The sequence below is a fragment of the Mytilus trossulus genome, unplaced genomic scaffold, assembly GCF_036588685.1.
Source record: "Mytilus trossulus isolate FHL-02 unplaced genomic scaffold, PNRI_Mtr1.1.1.hap1 h1tg000210l__unscaffolded, whole genome shotgun sequence".
Classification (NCBI taxonomy): domain Eukaryota; kingdom Metazoa; phylum Mollusca; class Bivalvia; order Mytilida; family Mytilidae; genus Mytilus; species Mytilus trossulus.
This window is the reverse complement of record NW_026963310.1, coordinates 850,219-871,260: the sequence shown is the minus strand read 5'-3', so window position 1 is coordinate 871,260 and position 21,042 is coordinate 850,219. Positions and strand designations below refer to the sequence as shown.

At 32.2% G+C, this 21,042-nt stretch overlaps 1 protein-coding gene across 1 annotated transcript; it reads left to right on the top strand.

The window, feature by feature from the left end:
- The first annotated feature begins 2,107 nt into the window (after positions 1-2,107).
- Positions 2,108-20,860, top strand: LOC134700924 (polyadenylate-binding protein 1-B-like). The gene is made up of 9 exons (XM_063562074.1): positions 2,108-2,181; positions 4,294-4,514; positions 7,843-8,006; positions 9,516-9,631; positions 9,904-10,063; positions 14,756-14,830; positions 16,233-16,448; positions 18,390-18,558; positions 20,577-20,860. The coding sequence occupies exons 1-9, from the start codon at positions 2,171-2,173 to the stop codon at positions 20,858-20,860; spliced, it is 1,416 nt and encodes a 471-aa protein (XP_063418144.1). The 5' UTR covers positions 2,108-2,170.
- Positions 20,861-21,042: the final 182 nt, after the last annotated feature.

The following is a 21,042-nucleotide window of genomic DNA, read 5'->3' as shown; positions in this document are numbered from 1 at the left end:
ATACTAAGCCAAATTCATACTCATATTGGCATTGAAGAATGTTAAAAACGTGCACGAGAATGCGTATACTGGCCTAGAATGAATGCAGAATTGAGAGACTACATCAGTGAATGCGATGTGTGCCAGTCACTTGCTATGCAACAACATAAAGAAACTTTAAAGTCACACGACGTGCCATCGAGATCGAGGGCTAAGAAAGAACCGATTTATTCACTCTATCGGGAAATGGCTATTTGATTACTGTAGATTATTACAGCAGTTTTTTCGAGGTGGATATACTTTATGATACTTCGTCAAAGACATTTATCAATAAACTTAAACAACATTTCGCTAGATGGGGAATCCCTGAAACTGTAATCTCCGACAATTGACTGCAATATTCGTCAAAACAATTTAAGAAGTTCAGCAAGCAATGGGATTTTCAACATAAAACATCTCGTCCGGGACACGCACAATCTAATGGGAAAGTCGAAAACGCAGTGAAAACAGCAAAACGTCTAAAGCAAAAGGCGAAAAAAAGCAAACAGTGACCCGTACATTGCGTTACTGAATTTTCGAAACACACCTCAACAAGTGACAAAATACAGTCCGGTACAACAAATAATCAACAGAAGGACACGAACATTGCTACCAATGAAATCAACATTATTTTAATCGAAAATTCCAGAAAATATACGAAGTAACATCATGGATAATAAAAAAACGTCAAGAGAAATAGCATAATAGATTAGCAAGAGACTTAAACGAACTAAAACAAGGTGAAATTGTCAGATTAACACCACAAGATCGACATAAGGAATGGGAAAAGGGAGTGGTCAAGAATCAAACATCCGAGAGATAATATGAAGTCGAAAAAGAAAGTACCGTAAGACGTAATAGAAAATATCTGCGTAGAACTAATGGACAATTCAATCCGAAATGTCAAACGGAAGAAATCACCATTGATCCGAGTGAACAAGAGATATCTCATGATGATAAAAAAATCCAGCATTTCGGACCCTAACCATTCAGTCGTGCCCGATGTTGAAGAGAAATCTCAACCATGTAGCCGTTATGGAAGACCTATTCAGAAACCAAGCTGGATGAAAGATTACAAGTTAAAGTGACTTTTAACGGTTGAACATTGTATATATTAGTTAGAAACTAGAAGTTAGGTTTAGTGAATTTAGTATTTGAACTTTAAATGACAGTGCCTTAGCAAAAATCGTTTTGATTCTTGAACATATAAATGGACAGTTAAATATAACAGTTAAAGCATTTTATAATTTTGTTCAGTAATTATTTTGAGTTTAGATTTTCTATTAATTAGATATAAGCTTCAAGTTGAAAAAAAGAAAGGATGTAACATATATAGTATGTCAGTACTTTGATAATACACGCGTACTAGTTCATGCGCACTGGCACTTCCGCCCAATTGCGCTACACATGTTATTCTTGTAAACAATGTAGATTAAACATGCTGTAAATTAAACGTAGTTCACTATAACTTGGTTCTCTCTTAATGATATACTATGGGATATAAACAATATAGTGAATCATTGAAGCGTGACTAGAGCGTGCACCCTCTTAGGGAGCTACCATTTGATTTTTATGGGGGTTAGGATGAAATATTTTGTCCTGCATTTTTTTTAAGTTGTAATCTCTGTCCTGCCTTTTTATTTTTCACTCTATCCGGTCCTGCTTTCTTTTTTTTTTAGTTTATCCTGACTTTTTTTTACATAAATTGTCATCCTGACTTTTTTTTTACATTTGTCTCATCCTGCCTTTTTTTTTTACTCAAAACACCTGTCCTGCCTATTTTTTCAAATTTCATCCTAGCCCCCCATAAAAATCAAATGGTAGCTCCCTTAGGGCAGTCAGTGGGCCCCCACAAATGAAAATTTCTGGATCAGCCACTGCATTTCTTTTGTTTAATAACGACTCAGTTTCCGACTGTTTAAATACACAAAATATAATTAAAAATTACAAAGACAGTGATAATTCAATACATTTATATAAAGCAAATTCAAATATTTCGAAGAGTCAATATGAATCCTAAATAAATGTACAAATTTTCCCGCCGTTATTTACTAAATTTATTATTTCCCTTTATATTTACGTGGATTTACTATCAAATTGAAAAACGAAAGTAAATACTCAAAGTTGAAAAGATGTTGCCCGTAGTCATTTAATGAAAAAAAGGTAAGTATTTAATGGTATCCATAATTATGTGTTTTGTAGCTAAGCACTGATAACCCATAATATCAAGAAAATTCTAACGGTAAAAAAAAGGAGCAAACCTATATCGGTGTTATAGTTTAACCAGTCACATGATACTTCAATTTTATATAGAATAAATTTGAATACTTTGTTATGTAGTTGAGTATATTCAATGGCTTTGTTTTACTATAAAACACAGGTACACAACAAATATCTTTAAATAGAAAATCATTCATCTAATTAAGATCTTTAAAATTGTACTGCTATTGGTTAATTGTCTTCCTGTATATTACTTATCTGGCAATGTTTCCCTATGCAGTGAACTTAACCACGATACCACTCGTTAGTAATTTGAAAACAACACATGTAAGTAAGCTACTTTTAATTGATCCTTAAAGACACTTTTCAGTAGACCACATACTTTTATTAAGTTAAACCAATGGAAACGAAAGTCGAATATATATTTATTTAAGAGACATTTTTATTTGCAACAAATATAGAATAGAGAATAGAAACGGGAATAGAGAAAACAACCTAATCAAATGAGCCCAAGGCAACCGATGGGTGTTCAACCCAGCGTGAAAATCGTACAACCAGAGTAAGGCTTTAACTGGCACCTACACAAAATATGTACTTGTTTAGAGAGAGTGTCTCACTTAACTCTGAAACATATTAGATAAAAAGGTTTGTGAGACATAATAACTCTGCTTCCTAGGCACTTCCATGTAATATTTTCAATCTGGTCAATATAACACTGATTAAATCATGAAAACACATTTTTGTTTGTGACTGACTTGAATTCATGTTAAAATATATTCCCTATGTGAACAGAATGTATATGTGCTGGTGATTCGCAAGATTTTAATACAATTTGTCTCGTGTTTTGACATAATTAGTTAGGAGATACAAATAAATGATATCTTGAAAAATGAACACGTCCTCCTAAAAAGATACGGAGAGGACCAGATCTCGAAATAATGTCAGGCTTGATGATTGGAAACTTATTTGTTTGAAATCACCACGTCGTCTCAATATTATCTATAAAGGAGAAGGTGTGCTTTCAAACAACTGAGTGAAATTAAAAACACAAATACTAGTATATGGATGGCATATCTACAAATTCACAACATTCAGCAAACTTAAGAATCCAAAGCAGCGAGCACTGATTCTTAATTATGTGTATGGGCAGTGAGACCTGTTCCAATATAGTTTTATCATGTACTGACACCTGAAATAAATTATTTTATTTTACAACATCTAGTATTAAAAAGAAGACATTTTAACAGATTGAAATCTTTTAAATATTATTTACTGCGTGAGGTATTAAACTATAGGATATTTTGAAATCGAGCATCACTGGAGAATTATTATTTACATTTCTTATAATCATCTTGTGAAGTAATACTGGTACCGTTCGTTTTATGGCAACCTGCATGTTCTTGTTTTTATGAAATATTCTTTGACCATGCGAATGCGCAATTCTCAAAAGACCGCTATATAAATTTGCAATTTATATGATAAGTTTGAGAAAAATTCAAGCTTAAGAAACGAAATTCTACTTCAATGTCAAGAGAAACACTAATTCCTCTTTAATTCTTCATGATAGGGTATATAGTACTTGTTAAAATTGTTGTTGTGATAATCAAGTTTTATGCTATGCAGGAGTAAACGAGGTTTCATAAATACCAATCATTGTTTTTGCTTAACATCTAAAGGGAAGAACTGACTGAGAATTGACAAGCCAAACAAGTATCATCTGCAAAAAAATCAACATCGATTCCTTCATTTCAATATTTACGGCTTTTCGAATCCACAATTAAGTAATTAGAGTAACAACAGTGATCACATGTTACCAGTTAAAACAATACAAGTTTTGTTCTATTCAAAATGTCAGTTGGAAATATCCCTTCTTAAATGACTAAATAACATTACATTGGTGGTCACAGGCATACTTTGCAATATATTGTCTGAGATTAAATAGATGTGTTATTTCACACGCTTACAATACGAAAGAGAAAATAAACAAAGTGTACATACCGTCCACTACTTAAGGGTAGTGTTCAGCAGATCAAACACCTTATATATCTTTTCTAGAAGTAAACAGCGTCTGGAAATGACGACTGTTGATAAAACTGACAAAGATAACCCGAGGACATCCTTGTGTATAGTAGATCTACATCCAGATGTCACAAACGCAGAGTTGTTTGATGCATTTTTAACAGCAGGGCCAATCCGATGGATATGTGTTTGTAGAGACAAAATCACAAAACTTTCGCTTGGGTATGGTTTTGTAAAATTTGAAAAGAAAGTAGATGGTAAGATTTCAAGAGTGTTATGTTTCGAATTGTATGTTTAAGGCAAGCAATTTCAATATAGATTTTGATTTTTTTATGTTACACTGTCCGTTTCTTTTGTATCATGTTACACTGACTTCCCTTTGGTATCTTTCGTCCCTCTTTTACACATTATGGTTTGATATTCACACATTTTTTAGATGATATAATCAATGCAACTTTCGACTTATACCAGTCAAAATAAGAAACGACACACGACTTTGGAATAAAATCCAAAAGTATCGAATATGAAACAAAATGAGATACACTGATTTGAAAAGCTTCCATTTATAATATATGCACATATGATACTGAAAATCTAAATCTGTCGAAAAGTAACTTAATTCTGTGGAAACGATTATAAGGTGCAAACTATTTTTGCGGAAAGTTGGATACAAAAATCGACACACAATTTTCTTAGTACTAACTGATTTTTAAATTTGTTTAAAAATATCTAATATGCAGATCCAGTTATGTTCATGTTGTAACTTATTGGTTGAAATATTGTTTTTTAAAAACATTTGGTTAAAAAAAGCGCTTTTTTTAAATGTTAAAAAATATCAAAATAATGTTTTCCCTGTCTCAAATCTATGCTTTAAATATGGAAACAACACACTGTAAATTTGCAACCTTTCGGATTAGTTATAAAATTGTTACCGTTTTTTGAATTTCACTTTGCACAAACTGGCCACAGCCCACAATTAAATTCTCTATTAGTTCTTTATAACGTTTTGTTTCATTAAATATTTTTGTGTGTGTGTGTGAAATACAGTTCTAGTCCAAAAATATATCCAACAATCAGAAAGATTGCTCTTTTGTATTTTACAAATTTAGCAAATACACATCAATACCCATATGGACAAGTCAAGAGATGTTCCGAAAACTGTTAATATCACCTTTTTGCACCTGGCGTAATCACTCATTCCATATCAAAATCAGTTAAAATAAAACATCAAAAAGTTTATATCAGCTCTCATCTTTCATTTCCACCCCAGAAAAACTAAAATTAAGAAATGTATGGGAAAGGAAAAGAAAAAAAGATATAGAAAAAATACACTATAATTAAAGGGAACTATATTCGGGAAAAGCGGGATCATTAATTGTGGTCTTAGGCCTACTGTCTATGGTAAATCAATTGATAATGTAGACATTTTAAAACGATTTCTTGTGGGGCCGAACTTTTCTTTACAAACAAACGAAGAAATTGTATGAACTGATGGGAAACACTGTCTTTACCTTTAAAGGAGCTGGTGGCGTTATTTGTATGAACTTCTGTTTATAAAATTGTCGTTGAATTTTGTCAAACAAGTAAAATTTCGCCAAATGACGTCATGAAAGCCAAATGGACAAATTTAAATTTTCATGGTCATTAAGTATTACTACCTTCAATATTGGTTCTTTAAACGAAAAACTTCATCTTTAATTTGAAAAAAGTCTTGTATCCTTTCTTTTGTTGACTAGTATATTTGAATCAAATATACACTTTAAAAGTGCTGAAATCGGTAGCATACATTGATTTTTTATTAATAAATCTTGTTTGTCCTTTTTAGATATTATTACTTTACACTGCACCGACCTATTTCTCATATTGTACCACTAAATTGGGTTCTCCACTATGAGACACAGCTCGAGTCCATATAAAATACGAAAACCAAAATGTAGATATCATAATTTTCAAATTACTGAAATACTTTGAATCAGTTTCATTTACTAGTATTGTATATAATATACTTAAACTTTACAACTGATTGTTGTTGTAAATATAAAGTGTTACGACGAAAGGAATTGAATTAGATAGAGAAGAGTTTAGAAAACACAATTAGTAAAGAAAATTGAGCTAACCAAGCACACATATTTTTGTAAACGTCACACAGGAAGCACACAATACGAACCTGCAAAAAAGATGTTGTATGAGTGCTTTTGACCCAACCTTCATCCAAGTCACAATATGTTAAATGTAAAACAATATAGGTCAAAGTATAGCCTTTAGTACGGAGTCATTGGCTCAAACAATACTGTATGCTAAGAAGGGCCCCAAGACATTTTGTACACACAAGATAAACGAGAAACACTTATGAACCACACTAACAAACGACCACTTCTAACAGGACAGGTGCATACAATTGCAGCGGGTTTGAATGTTTTAATAGTTATACAAGGTACCAGGATTATAATTCAGTACGCCATACTCGTGTTTGGTCTACATAAGACTCATCAGTGATGCTCATATCAAAATAAGTATACAGTCAAACAAATACAAAGTTGAAGAGCATTGAGGATCCAAAATTCCGAAAAAAATGTGTCAAATACGGCTTAGGTAATCTATGCCTGGAATAAGAAAATCCTTATGTTCGTAAACAGGAAATTTATAAAAATGACCACATGATTGATATTCATGTCAACAGGCGCACCAAACTTCACCCTGACGTGAAACGGAAAGGTAACAATAGAACATTATGTTTTAAATGAAAGTACCATAGTGATATTTAAACTCATTAGTTGAGAACAAAAAATAACAACGTCATTAATAAACTAACAGAAAAACGACATTGCTCAAAACGCTGCATATAAAACTATTAACTGAGTATCGAAATCAGGTGCTCCGGAAGTGTCAACAGATCCTGCTGTAGATTTGGCTCTCGTTGTGTTGCTTATCATAGGCGGATCCAAAGGGAGGAGGCCGTTCTTGGTTGATTATATAGGAAATAATGAAGCATGACTGGAGAGGCCCCATCACTTATGTCAGTCAGCGCTCCCCTTTTATAAAATTTCTGGATCCGCCACTGCTTATACTTGTATAACCCGGTCTACGGTTAACTAATACGTCGTATTAGGTATGTCACATTCGGTGATAAGGAAACGGGATTGTAGTAATGGCATTTGGAACGTACTCGTTGTCATCTATGAAACAGATATTCCATAACGGCCAAGACTTTTGAGATGGTGTTATGAATGGTTTCAACTTTACCACTTGAAAAAGTTGAATTGATAGTTCTTTGTTAGCAGCAACCCTCTATCATAGAAATCATGACAGAAAATGCAACCGCTGGACTATTGTATCAACTGGGAGATATGTACTCCGCATGCAGGCGCTACTGAAATGTTGCTTGGTAGAAATGGAAAGTTCACAATAATTATTGTGAATCGTTAATGATTTCTTTTGTTGTAAAGATATCGGGAAAACTTAACTGTATCTGAGGTATGTCTCCTGTTCAATGATATAGATGCGTTCAACATAACCTCCAAATATTGAATTATAATATATATTGAATCTATAAAATGTATAAACTTAAAAACATATATATTGCAGCTAAAAGAGTCAAAAGAACAATAGATACTTTCAAAGGTCAACCAATCAGAATCATTTGGTTGGTAGAGGATGGCAATGTTTTCATCAGGAATCTGGACAAAAACATGGATTCTAAGGCATTATATGACATATTTTCTGCTTTTGGTGATATAGTATCCTGTAAGGTAAAATCACAAAAATATTGAACATGTTGAACTCCGAGGAAATTTTAAAACGAAATGCCAAAATAACAGCTTAAACACATCAAACGAATGGATAACAACTGTCCTATACCTGACATGGTACAGGCATTTTCTTAAGTAGATAATAGTGAATAAAACTAGGTTTTATAACTAGTTAAACCTCTCACTTGAATGACAGTGAAAAAAACAAACACACATTAAATGTAAAAATTACAGCAGTCAACATTTAAAAAAAAAATCTTAATCACAAAGAAAGCCGAACAAATATGTAACAAAGAAGCACAAAAATGGCATATAGTCCAAGCATATTAGCAACAATTAAAGACAAGAATATACATATTTATCATTTAACGATAACACAATGACGGGATGTCTAAGTACAGAGCAATGTCACATATGCAACAAAGAAACACCAAAATGTATATAGACAAAACACAAAGCAAAATTGAAAGACAAGCAACATAAAATATATTCTATTTACTATACACACTTGAAACGTAGTTTCCTATCTCGGTTTCATTTTGAATGTATCAGTTGCACAAACAATTCATAGTATGACAGTTAAGTCGTTCAAATAAACTGTTTAAGGGTGTATTCTTCTAACGTTTCAGTCTCGTTGAAATCTTGTTTTGGAATTATTTCCAAAACATATGATACAAGTGGAGAATATGAATGAATTTAATAAATATCATAACAAAACTTAACTCTTAAAAATTGTGTATTAACAATAAACAGTTTTTCAGTAATAATGTTTTAAAATTTTGTTAAAACAAAATCACAAATTAACAAAATTGCTAGAATCAGAATATGACAAAATTTTCTTATATAATACCTAACTTATAGGCCTTGTAAGTTAATTCTATTCATTTTAGTTTAACATCTTTATTGAGAGCATTGGAAAAATAATTGATCTTGGAACTGTGATTTTGTTTTTGCAGTAATAGCCCCCCAAAAAGAGTAAAAATTGATGAAAATGGAAAAATCTTTAAAAAAGGGTTTTTGTAAAGAGCCGTTGTAAACAAAAAATTGCACGACCATATAATGTTTTCTTCACCAACTATTTTTCACAGTAATATAAATCCAAAAAGCATGTTTAGAGAAAGATTACTTCTTTTTTGACTCATCAGAGGTTTACATCCTTACTAAATAATTTGGCTGTTAAGATTTTCTACATGATACTTAAATCATGTTTGATTTTCTACTACATTTGAGTTTGGCTATGGGTTGCTGTCTCTTTGGAATTAAATCCATTTAACCTTGTTTTGAATATATATTGCTGACCATTTCTTGTCAATTAAGTTGTTGCTGAAGTTCTAATTTCCGTTATTTATTGTTTTCGTCTTTTTGTTGATATCTGATTAACATTGCTTTCTTGATATTGTTTGCTTTTTTATGTACTACTTCTCTAACCACTACATGCACTAGTTACCATATTATATATCATTACTTTCCGATGTATGTATTACGATTAAATATTTTCTAACTTTGAAGGTTATATGTGACGAGTATGATTCTTGTGGCTACGGATTTGTCCTTTTTAAAACAGAAGAAGCAGCCAGAAATGCAATACTCAGATCCAAAGGCATGTTACTAAATGGAATGAGAGTGTAAGTTTATATGATAATAATTGGGTTTTTGGTACGTTCAAATATCATCAACAACTAAAAACATATGGTTTTAAGATTATGTTTGGACAACTGAATATGTGTTATTAAGTTGTAAATAATAGGAGCTAGTTAATACTTACTTTTTCAGACATACACAATGTTTTGTCCTGTTGAGGGATTTTTTTTAACAAAACTAGTAAAAACGTCAACTTAACGGACACTGTTTTAATGAGTTATCGATACCATGAAACATCAAATATTTCTATTTTTAGTTATGTTAGTCGAGAAATGCACCAAGACGATATCATTAAAATCATGGCTGACAAGACAAAGAAATTTAACTATGTGTATGTAAAAAATATCAGCATTAAGATGTCGGAAGAAGAATTAAAGGAGATATTTGAGCCGTATGGCAAAATTACCAGTGTAAAGGTTTGTAAACGATTGGCAAACTTAAAACATGATATTTTGAATGTAACTAAGCTATTCAAAGGAACTGTTTGATGCAGTTGATAATGCTTTAGGTATTTTACTTATTAATGTATACAGCAGACGCGTGGTTCATCTACATGAGTCTCATCAGTAGAGATTGAAAAATTAAAGTTGAGAGGCCAAAGCACATGTCCATCAAAAAAAATAAATCGATAAGTATTAAAAGTTGTGCAAAATACAACCAACGCGATTAAAAACAGGAAGTAGAAAGCTTAGATTTTTTTTTAATAATTCAACACATATACAGTGTAGAAAAGATAAGTTAGAAATTCATTATTGTCAGAATTAGTGTTTGTCAGGATTTTCCTCTAAATAAAAGATAAGAATTGAAAAAAAAACTATCGCGTTCATTTAATTCATAAATTTTGTCTATTCAATGTAGAATTACTAGATGTCACTCCGCCTTATATATGTAATTCTAAAGAAGGTTTGGTCAATTAAAGAATGTTCTTTGAAGTGTTTATTTAATAGTTATCCCATAAGGACGCGGTGTGTCAGTGTCAGATCACCCCGACACTGACACACCAAGTCCGAATGGGATAACTATTTTACATCCCAGCTGTTTTAGGTTAGACGGAAAACAATTTACAATTCATAAAATCTAGTTTAGAGTGCCACACGACCATTATAATAAACTTTATATATTACTATATGATGCATACCTTTAATGACCCTCAAACACGATGAGTAGATATCAAATAATGTCAACTCGCCCCACTTGCCAATCGGCCCACACTATATTGATACTTTATAAAAAAAATCGCCCCATTCTTGTTTACCGACTCGCCCCACTTTTGAAAAAGTGTAAAATTAAATTGAACAATCAGTCTGAAAACTTACTTATTCATGTTATGAACGAGAAAGGTTTAAACCCCACTGAATAAAGGTTTGACAACTCGCCCCACTTATAAAAATATCTTGCTTCCTTTAAGTATGTCAAATTACTATTATTTCGTATCCAGTCGTCCTGGTGTAGTGGTATGTGTCGTGGCTTGATATGCTAAAGGTCTTGAGTTCGAATCCCAGCATATACACTGGATTTTTTCTACGTGAACTTTGATAGTCTTTTCCGTATAATTGATTATAAGTTTTATAGTGGATTTGACAGTCCCGCCAAAATGTTACAGAACAAAGGAAAGCATGCATAACAAAGAAACTCAAACTGGGGTGATCTGGTAGGGGTGATCCGGCTCAGATCACCCCTGTTAGAACAAAGGAGCTGGGATGTAATGAAAAGAATGACATGATATACGAGTCAATATACAATGGCATTTTCAGACAATCACACTCATTTGAACATGTTGAATTACATTAACTTACAGTATTTTATCCATTTTATAGAAAACAAATTTTATAGGGTATTATCACATTTGTTTATACTGCAAACATCATTGACCATGTTGACTTATCTGTGTGATAAGTAAGATAAAGAATAAAATGATATGATTCCGATATGCAAGCTATTGTTTTTTTTTTTATTCAGTGCGGTAGATACAATATATTTTACCTATCAAACATTTGTAATCCAACAAAAACGATCATAATAAACAAAACTGATATCAATCATATTTTCAATATATGTTACTTTGTAGAGGCATTTATATAAGTGTAAAACCAAACATTTCATAACAAATTAACGAACAATGACGTCAAATTGTTCATAGAACATACTTATCATTATAATTTTAGACATGAAATAATAGAAATTAAATGAATATTAATAAATAAAGTGTAATCATTTTGTTAATTGAAGATACAACCTTTCGACGGAAAGATAACAAAGTACTAATATATAGTGCTATGGTATTTTGCAATAAGTGATATTATCAGATTATTACATGTCATTTTTCATATTGCATGTATTATCAGCCCTAGGTTCAATATCAGCCCAAGAGCTGCATCCTTTTACGTTGTTCCAAAATAGAAGTTCAAAGAGTGATAGGTTCACGGATTTCGGACCCCAAATTTGGTACATTCGGTATAAAATCTTTTTTTTATCATATGCCTCAACAGAGAAGAAAATCATTTTAATATGGACGAAACGACAAAAAAATAATTTAAAGTATACATATTGACACTTTTTCGGAAAAGTTAACTTTTTTTTAAGTAACTTTCTAAATTATGTTTGAAACTTTAAAAACAATCATTTATTTGATAATTGGATTATTTTTTTATTTTATTTTTTTATTCATTATTTTACAAAATATACTTTCCAGTATCCAAATAATTGTTTTGTACACTACTTTGTAATGTTTTTCAGTGAAAACGTAGCATTGATGTGTATTTTCCGGAATTTGTCGAGTATCACCGGAATGCCATGCGATAACGTTACGGAAAGGCATGTGATAAAACTCGAATCATGTGATAAACTTTTCATATCAGCCCTCTAAGCACCAATTAAAAAAATAAGGAATTTACGTTATTTTAATGCTATTATCATACAGTAAAAATCAAATGTTATTTAGTCTAAGTATATGATAAATAGAGAATAATACATGGCAAAATCCGTATCATATGTCGTATCATCCCGAGACATCAATATCAGCCCAAGGGCCTTTATACATATAGTTCCCTTAATTATACTTTACAAAATACACATTCTCAATATATAGTTATCTGTTCACTTAAGGATTATGTACCCTTGTGTTGATTAAATGCTAAACATATGGAAATTTTATAGAAAATCCACAGCCTTTGTCCTTTAACTCTCATATTTGACAATTTGATGACTGATAGATATAGGATTATTGCATGCAGTGCTAGCATTGATTTCCTTAAAATTTATTAATGTAGTTATTGGTTAAAACCAATAAAAATATGGACCAAATCAAGTACACCTTTAAGGGTGCGCTCGACTTTAGTAAGTCAACACGAGTTGTTTTGAAATTTTCTGGTTACTTAGAACTTTTTGTAAATAATAAACACTAGTCCATCAATGAAAAGCAAGTCAGTATTCTACTATTCAAATTTTATAACAAAAATCGCTGTATTAAAGGCTGTTGATTTTCTATAAAAATCTTGGTTTATTTGCCACAAAGTACTCTTTTTCTATAAATGCAAAAAAAAAACAGTAAATAAAAATGTTTTGCATCAAGTTTCCCCTTGGTATATTTAAAAATGGCGCATCTCTATTTTTCGTTTTGAAACAATTAAAGTTTGAAAAGTTTGTACAAAAATGGCTACAGAAGGGGTCATAAACCTTAAACCACATAATACCAACAACGATCATCACCTGTATGTTGTAAAAACCTGTTTTATATCACAGGTAAACCTTGATTTTTATTAATGGAAACGTAATAAAAGATTTGATTCAGAGTTGATTACCCTTATTCCAGAACGAGTTTAGAGCAATTTGAAAATAGGCTGATTTGGTTTTGTTTCATTTACCACTGTTTTTTTCTTATTGTTGTTATATAAAATTTAAAATTACTTTTAGAATGTCTCAGTTAAAATTTAGCTCAAACACATCCTGCCACTGTGTTATTGTGTCATGTTAAATGTCTGTTAATATAAATATCTGTTTGTTTTGATAGTGATGAAGAAAATAACACAACATTGACTGTTTGAAAAATATAGCCTACAATATGTCAAAATGATTTATGTATTTCTCTGTCTTTAGTGTTTTTGCATTTATTTGTACTGTAGTCCCGTTCAATCCACCATTTTCCCCTTTCAGCTAGGGTCACACATTCACGACTTTTACTGCCGTCCTTGACAGGACCATTCCTGATTAAAATTTGTCAAAAGTCTGATCAAGATCCTTTGAATCGTAGATGGAAATTCAAACTTTAATCAAATTAAAGATTTTTTGTTTTAATCTCGACAACAATCAGATATTGTCCAGGAAGCGTCGATATTCAACCGTTTCCAAGCGAATTTGTCCCAATAATCCCGTTTTCAATCCGCTTCTAATTCGATTTGTATATTTCGAATAGTAAAATTCGACCGAGTCTGTCAAGACTGCGTCCCGATTATACCAAATGTAATCCGGCAGAGATTCGACAGTGACCAGACAGTGAACCGACACTAACGGAAGTTATCCGTTCGAAAACTGTTGACATACTCGGGATGATCAGGTACTGTCGGAACGTAATTCTATCACTGTACGCTCTATCGCATTGCAAACGGCTTGGTCTGGTCTCAGTCGTAATGTATTCTGTAATTGTCGGGACTCTGAAGTGGGTATAATTGACGAATTTCGTTTAAACAACGGGACTGTTCCGAAACAATTTCGGCAAAGACGGTTCGCAATCGACAAGATTTGGATGCAATCTGGACTCAATCGACAGAAAACAGCAATGACAAATTTCTCTAGATCATTCATTTTTTACAGGACACCATCCAGAAAACACAGAAGATTGTTAGGATTTTGATCCGATACAGCAGAATCTGTCATGACATAGTCACGGTTGTAATTCAACTGGACAAAATCGACTGAGTTTCACCGAATGTTACGGCACGCACCTAACTGTCGGGGTGCTTCGCCGAACTATCCGGACCATTCCCGACCAGTAGGAATCTGTAACGAACTTAAACGACTGCGTTCAAACAATGATATGACATTACAGATAATTGATGATAGTACTTTATTCTGTTTTATTTTTTTTGATAACATTTTTTTTTATTTTGTAGATAGAGACAGATATCAAGAGTGAACACTTTGGGTTTGGGATTGTTTGTTATACAAAGTCAGACGACGCTCAAAAGGTAAGCTAACACAGCGTGTTTTTATTCAACATATCCACATATCAGCATAATACAAGTTAGCTGAAATCGAAATTCGCATATAATGTTATTTTGACGTAGTCGACTATAACATGTTTTAATAATGCTAGAAAAGCATTTTTAATCGCATCAACTATTAATTCATGCTAGCACACATGCACCGTGTAGTGCTCTTTTATGGTCTCTGAAATCAAAGGCGTTATGATCCTAGTAAGATTTTTACCTGGTATTTTTGTTAAAGATTGTACGTGATTAAATGCTCTCAATTTAACGAAGTAATTGGTTAAGTTAGCCAATCGGTTGAATTGTATGTCAGATATATATATAATGCGGATGAAACGCCTGCTATCTGTTATATTTGTTTATCTCTCTTGATATTATTAACAAATAATAAAACGCTTCATTTTATGTTTGCTCTTTTTTCAATTGTACAAAAATTAACCCGGAATACAACCCACAAACATTATGTAACACAGAAAACAATATCAATCTTAAAAAGAAAAAAATCCAACAACAACCAACTGTTATTAAAGAAATAAATCCTTGTACATATAGAACTGTTATTTATATATTCCAAGTGCGAACTTCCGGGATCTATATTCTATCTAGTGAACATTTTTGTAAAACAAACGTATGATTCTGATTTACCTCAGCCAAACGAGTCTTGATAGAACAAGTACTTGTTCAAATTCTATAAAGCAATTTTACGTTGCTTGTAAGTGATCCATATCGACCTGATTGGTCAACAGAATTGAGAAAGAAAATGCGACCTTGCCCTCATCAAAAACTGTATTTTTCCCTTTTTCAAATGCATGTTCTGAACACAGAATACCAACCGTGGCGATAAGTTTAAACAGGCGCGACAATGAGTTGATATCAAACGTTTTGGTGAAATCTCCACCCTCCCCTTATATCCCTAGCCAATGTTACATAAACAAACACACAATAATATGTACAGTTAAGATCAGTTTCATAGAAGTCGGAGTTCGAATTTAGAAAAGGTAACAGAATAAAGGCTTTTATTTATGTATTTTTTTTTCATAAAGCTCTTCAACTGTTTCGGTACTTATACATCCTCGGCTTTTAAATATTTGGCTTTGAGCTATCTGATAAAGGAAGATCCAGAAAAACACATTAAATTATTAAACGTGTTGTTTTCATTTTTTATATTACGGTGTTGCCTTCAGGTTTGGTCTGTGACCCGGATTTGTTTAAATTAAATTGATATATGACTATTGAACAACGGTACACTACTATTGCCTTTATTTATACTTTGTTTGAACGTTGAGTTGTATCACACCTATCCCATACCAGAGGAGTGTAGGCTTTTACTTTAATGTCTATCACAAAGTAGCGTTCATTCAGTTATTCAATATTTAACTAGGCTGTCGAAGAACTTAACGGTATAATTATCCAAGAGAAAACCTTATATGTGAGCAGAGTACAGGATACATCAGCGATACACGAGGAAATGATAGACAAAAATGAGGAAATCAGATTGAAAGAAAACAATCAGTGCGAGAGTCTCATTGTTTTGAACAAAAGCTGTAGTGATGAAACATGTGACAGACTGAATTTTGGAACGATTTCAAGTACTAAGGTATGCATAATTCTTAGCAAAGCGATACAGATCTCGTGTTTAAATCGATTTTTTTCTTAAATTGATAGTTTCGCTATTGTATCTTTTTTTAATGAATGAACTTTATAATATACTTTATGGAAAATTGAGATAAACAATAGGGTCACCGCTCATTTTAGACTTCACAATAAGCATGCAATTGTGTAACGTTACTTTGTTCTTCTCTTGAACTAATACGAGAAGTATAGGTAATATTGAAATGAAAAAGAAAGTAGAACTGAATGACAGAAATCACCCAAATTTTACAATTGTAAAGTTTAATTACAGCTTAGTTGAAAAATGATAATAGAAAATATAGGTCACCGAAAATTCGAACACAGATATTTCAGTTTTAATGCAAATAAATTGCACCGAAGGGAGACAATTTGGAGCTTTTACAATGATTTGAATATTTAAAAGTTATCTAGGGCCAAAACGAATCGATTTTTTTGGTGCTTTATTTATATTGTTCCATAAGATAAAGTAACAATTAAAGTGTCATAAACAAAATTAGCAATGAAAAAAAATGTTTTTTTTCTGAATTTTTTGAACCAACGAGCCTCCTTAAACTGATTACCAATTAAGTAATTACATGAATAGTCCAGCCGATTTGTGCAGATTTTTTGCAAAATTGCTCAGATTGTGGTAAAAGCATGATATTTGGAATTGTAGTAGTATATGTCATCGAAAACATTTTAAGCAATGGACCCAATTTGAAAGTCGAAATTGGCGGGTGAGACAGCTATTTTAAAATGGCAGATGTTTAATTTCTAAAAAATCCTAAAATTATTCATGTTTTTTTAATCCAGGGAAGAAATTGACATGAAACCTGATAAAATAGTGATAGTGCAAATACTTATTGTCTTGTTGAACAAAAATTCTGATAATGTTACCCATAAGCTATGGAATGGCGGCCATTTTGAAAAATCCTGAAATCTAAAGACAAAGTACATTGTAGGTACAATGTATAGCTCTTAAGTCATAATTCGAGGAAAAAATAAATACTAGTATACAATGTATGTACATTGTTGGAAAATCCTGAAATTTACATCCAACACTTAAAACTTTACTTTTTAAAATCATAATTGTCGCAAAAGGCAATATCAATATTACAGTTAACTCAACATGGAAGTGGGATAACAGGAGACTTTATTTTTACAAGCACGATAAAGCAAACATTTATCACTGTACAATAGTTGGTCGATGGAGGATAAATCATTTTGTTAATGTCATTTATCTGAAACAACTTTCAAAAAACATTGAATGCAGGCATAATGAGTATCATATCATACAAGTAATGTGATAAGGAAATCATCTGCCCAAATGTTCTCAATTGCTGTAAAAATATCACATATTATAAATGAGCTCTACATGTTTTGTCAAACCAAACAGTAGCTGTCTCTGTCTGTCACATTCTATCACAGTGTCCCCCACATCTACAACTAAAAACTGCCTTTACACATTTGCATCGATGATTGTTGCAGGAGAGTTCCCATATAGACCAGTCGTTTGCTAACACATGGTATATTAATCACAAATGACAAGGACTATCATCTGAGGACTTCAAATATTGATATTTTTGAGGCCATATTGAATGATGGACCTTTTGAACACATGCATTTCCATTATATCATTATTCGCCATATTTATAATTCACTGTATGCATTAATCATTTTTTTTGTTTCACAAATCGACTGGACTAGAACAACACAAATGATGCAACATGTAAAGCAGATTACCAAGATCACCCACGGGATTTTATGAAAGATTTCTTGTGATCAGTCTTTGTTTTTTATGTTGAATTTTGTTTACATTTGTTTGACGTTTTCAGTTTGTCATCTACTTTACTAACTTAACATATTCGACAGTATTTGTCTTTTATTGATGTTTTCATCTGTATTTGGTTCATCATGTTTATAATAGGGACACTTTGATAGTATACAGAGTCCGAATTTCCCATCAGCTGACCAGGGATGTATGTCTTCTACAATGACACAGGGAGTTCGGAATGTCTATGCTCCCACAACGGTCCAACAGATAGGGCCAATTCCGAGATGGCATACACAGCTTAGACAGCACACACCAACAGGTGGTACGTGTACTACATACATATATTATATGCTTAGAACTAAATACGGATGAATTGTAGGTGTAAAACACTTTAAGGCAATCGTATTGTATCAGAAATCCATGATAACATCGATATCAGTCACGGTTGCAAGGGCTTTATTACACCTTTGATCTGTATCACGTTACGACATCTATATCAATCACGGTCACAAGGGCTTCATTACACCTTTGATCTGTATGACGTCACGTCATCAATATCATTCACGGTCGCAAGAGCTTTATTACACCATTGATCTGTATGATGTTACGCCATCGATATCAGTCACGGTCGCAAGAGCTTTATAACACCTTTGATCTGTATGATTTTACGTCATTAATATCATTCATTGTTATCAATGCTTTTTCAAACCCCTTATCTGTATGACGTCATGTCACATAAACACATATACTTGAGTTAAATGTTGAAATGCTTATGATATGGCATTTTTAATATTTCACACCGTATCAACCCTCTATTAATTTAATTACTGGTGAAGAGCTTTTGGGATTATACTGGTGTCTCATCTTACTACGGATGTGATATTAATAATGTTGAAAATGCCATATGATAATCTCTATTTTCCGTGAATGTGTAATGAATGGTATTGTCACTTGTAACCTCAATTCATTGTTGTTTCAATACGAAGCAGATATAAATGCCGAATACTTAAAACAATTTTTTTCGTGAAGAGATGGAGCTATGTAATTTTTATAACAATAAAACAATACACAGTTAAAAATAACGAACATTAGTTACATACGCATATTTCTATACAAGGAAATATCATTATCCGTAAAGCCTAAAAAAAATAAAATAATGTTTTGTGTACAGATGTTTAATCATACAAATAAAATCGGAAATTATCTAAAGTCGTTGTTAATTATAATAAATGGCTAAGTATTTCAAGTTATGTATAAAAACTTGTGTTTTGATATGATACATATTGTGTATATAATAGAAGATGTGGTATGATAGGCAATACGATAACTCTCCAGGAGAGACTGAATGACAAATACATTAATAGCTATAAGTCACCGTTCGGCCCTCAACAATGAGCAAAGCTCACACCGCATAGTCAGTAAAACAAGGCCCCAAATGTCTCTGTTTGACAGTCCTAAGTATGATACTGATTTGACCTACATTTGGCAGGTAAATGTAATCAATGTGAACAAATGCAAATTTGTTTATTAGTTTTAATTGTCCAAGGGTTTCATCAGTACTCATACCTAGTTTTTGGTGGGTTTCGTGTTGTTTATTCTTTAGTTTTCTATGTTGTGTTATGTGTACTATTGATTTTTATGTCTGTCCTTTTTATTTTTAGCCATGGCATTATCAGTTTATTGTCTATTTATGAGTTTGACTGTCCCTCTGGTATCTTTCGTCCCTTTTTTAAGGATGAATAGCTCCTTCTTGTAAAATATCATAAGGGGTTATCATTTGTTGCTCTATTTCATAACAAAGACCTTGGATGGTGGCGTTATCTGAACTGCACGATCCACTCCAATCTTTATACCGATCACTAAGCTATTTGAAGTTTCAAATGAAACCAAAATACCATCTTTTTAAAAGGTCGGAATCCATATCCATCGAATACAAGATATGTTTTAATTTAGTATAACTTTTTTTTTTGGAAACATTTTAACCCAATGCTATAATCGAATATTTGAAAGGTCTTAAATATGAAAGACTATCAGCTTTTAAATAACATTACACTATCTTAAACCGTTGCACGCTTTACTACATATAATTCTGAAACAACCATTTGATCTGATACTTTTTAAATTTCTGATTTTACCGCAACAAAAAACTAGAATTTTTTAATTTAAAATTCTTGTTCAGAAAAATGAGGACTTTTTTTCAATGAAGATCTAACATTGCCTATGCAAAATCTGGTGGCAGTATACCCCCTTTCATAGATTAAAAGCATAACGCTTTTTAAGAGCATGGAAATGTATAACTAGTATTTAGAAGGTTATATTTAAGAAAATCATGTTTATTAGGACTCTACAATATGCCTAGACCACAGACAAGAACTGCATATCCTGCAACTGTTGGAACAGAAATAACAGGTCATGTCAACATAAGAATGCATGCTGCCATGTTGGTCAATGCATACCAACAGGAACATAAGCAGATGTTAGGACAACGTTTGTTCCCGTTGATTCAAATGATGCATCCAGCCCTTGCAGGAACGATAACTCAAATGTTACTGAAAAAAGACAATTTAGAGTTATCAAAAATGTTGGAATCTAAGGAGTTACTAGAGGCACAGGTTTGTTATTAAATAAGAAATAAAATCATATGTTTACTTATCTCTTCCATGCATGTCCTATATCTATCGTAGCTTACCTCTTTGCAGTTTAATAAAATTATTGCTATTCCATTGTGGTGTCAGATATTTGGCACAATTTTTTGGAATTTTGGGTCCGCAATGCTCTTCAACTTTGTACTTGTTTTACTGTAAAA

Bases quoted from the DNA above. Each gene is read 5' to 3' on its own strand.
- LOC134700924 (XM_063562074.1), top strand. The intron at 10,064-14,755 runs GTTTGTAAACGA...TTTATTTTGTAG, and splicing joins GCAAAATTACCAGTGTAAAG to ATAGAGACAGATATCAAGAG. The intron at 18,559-20,576 runs GTACGTGTACTA...CATGTTTATTAG, and splicing joins ACAGCACACACCAACAGGTG to GACTCTACAATATGCCTAGA.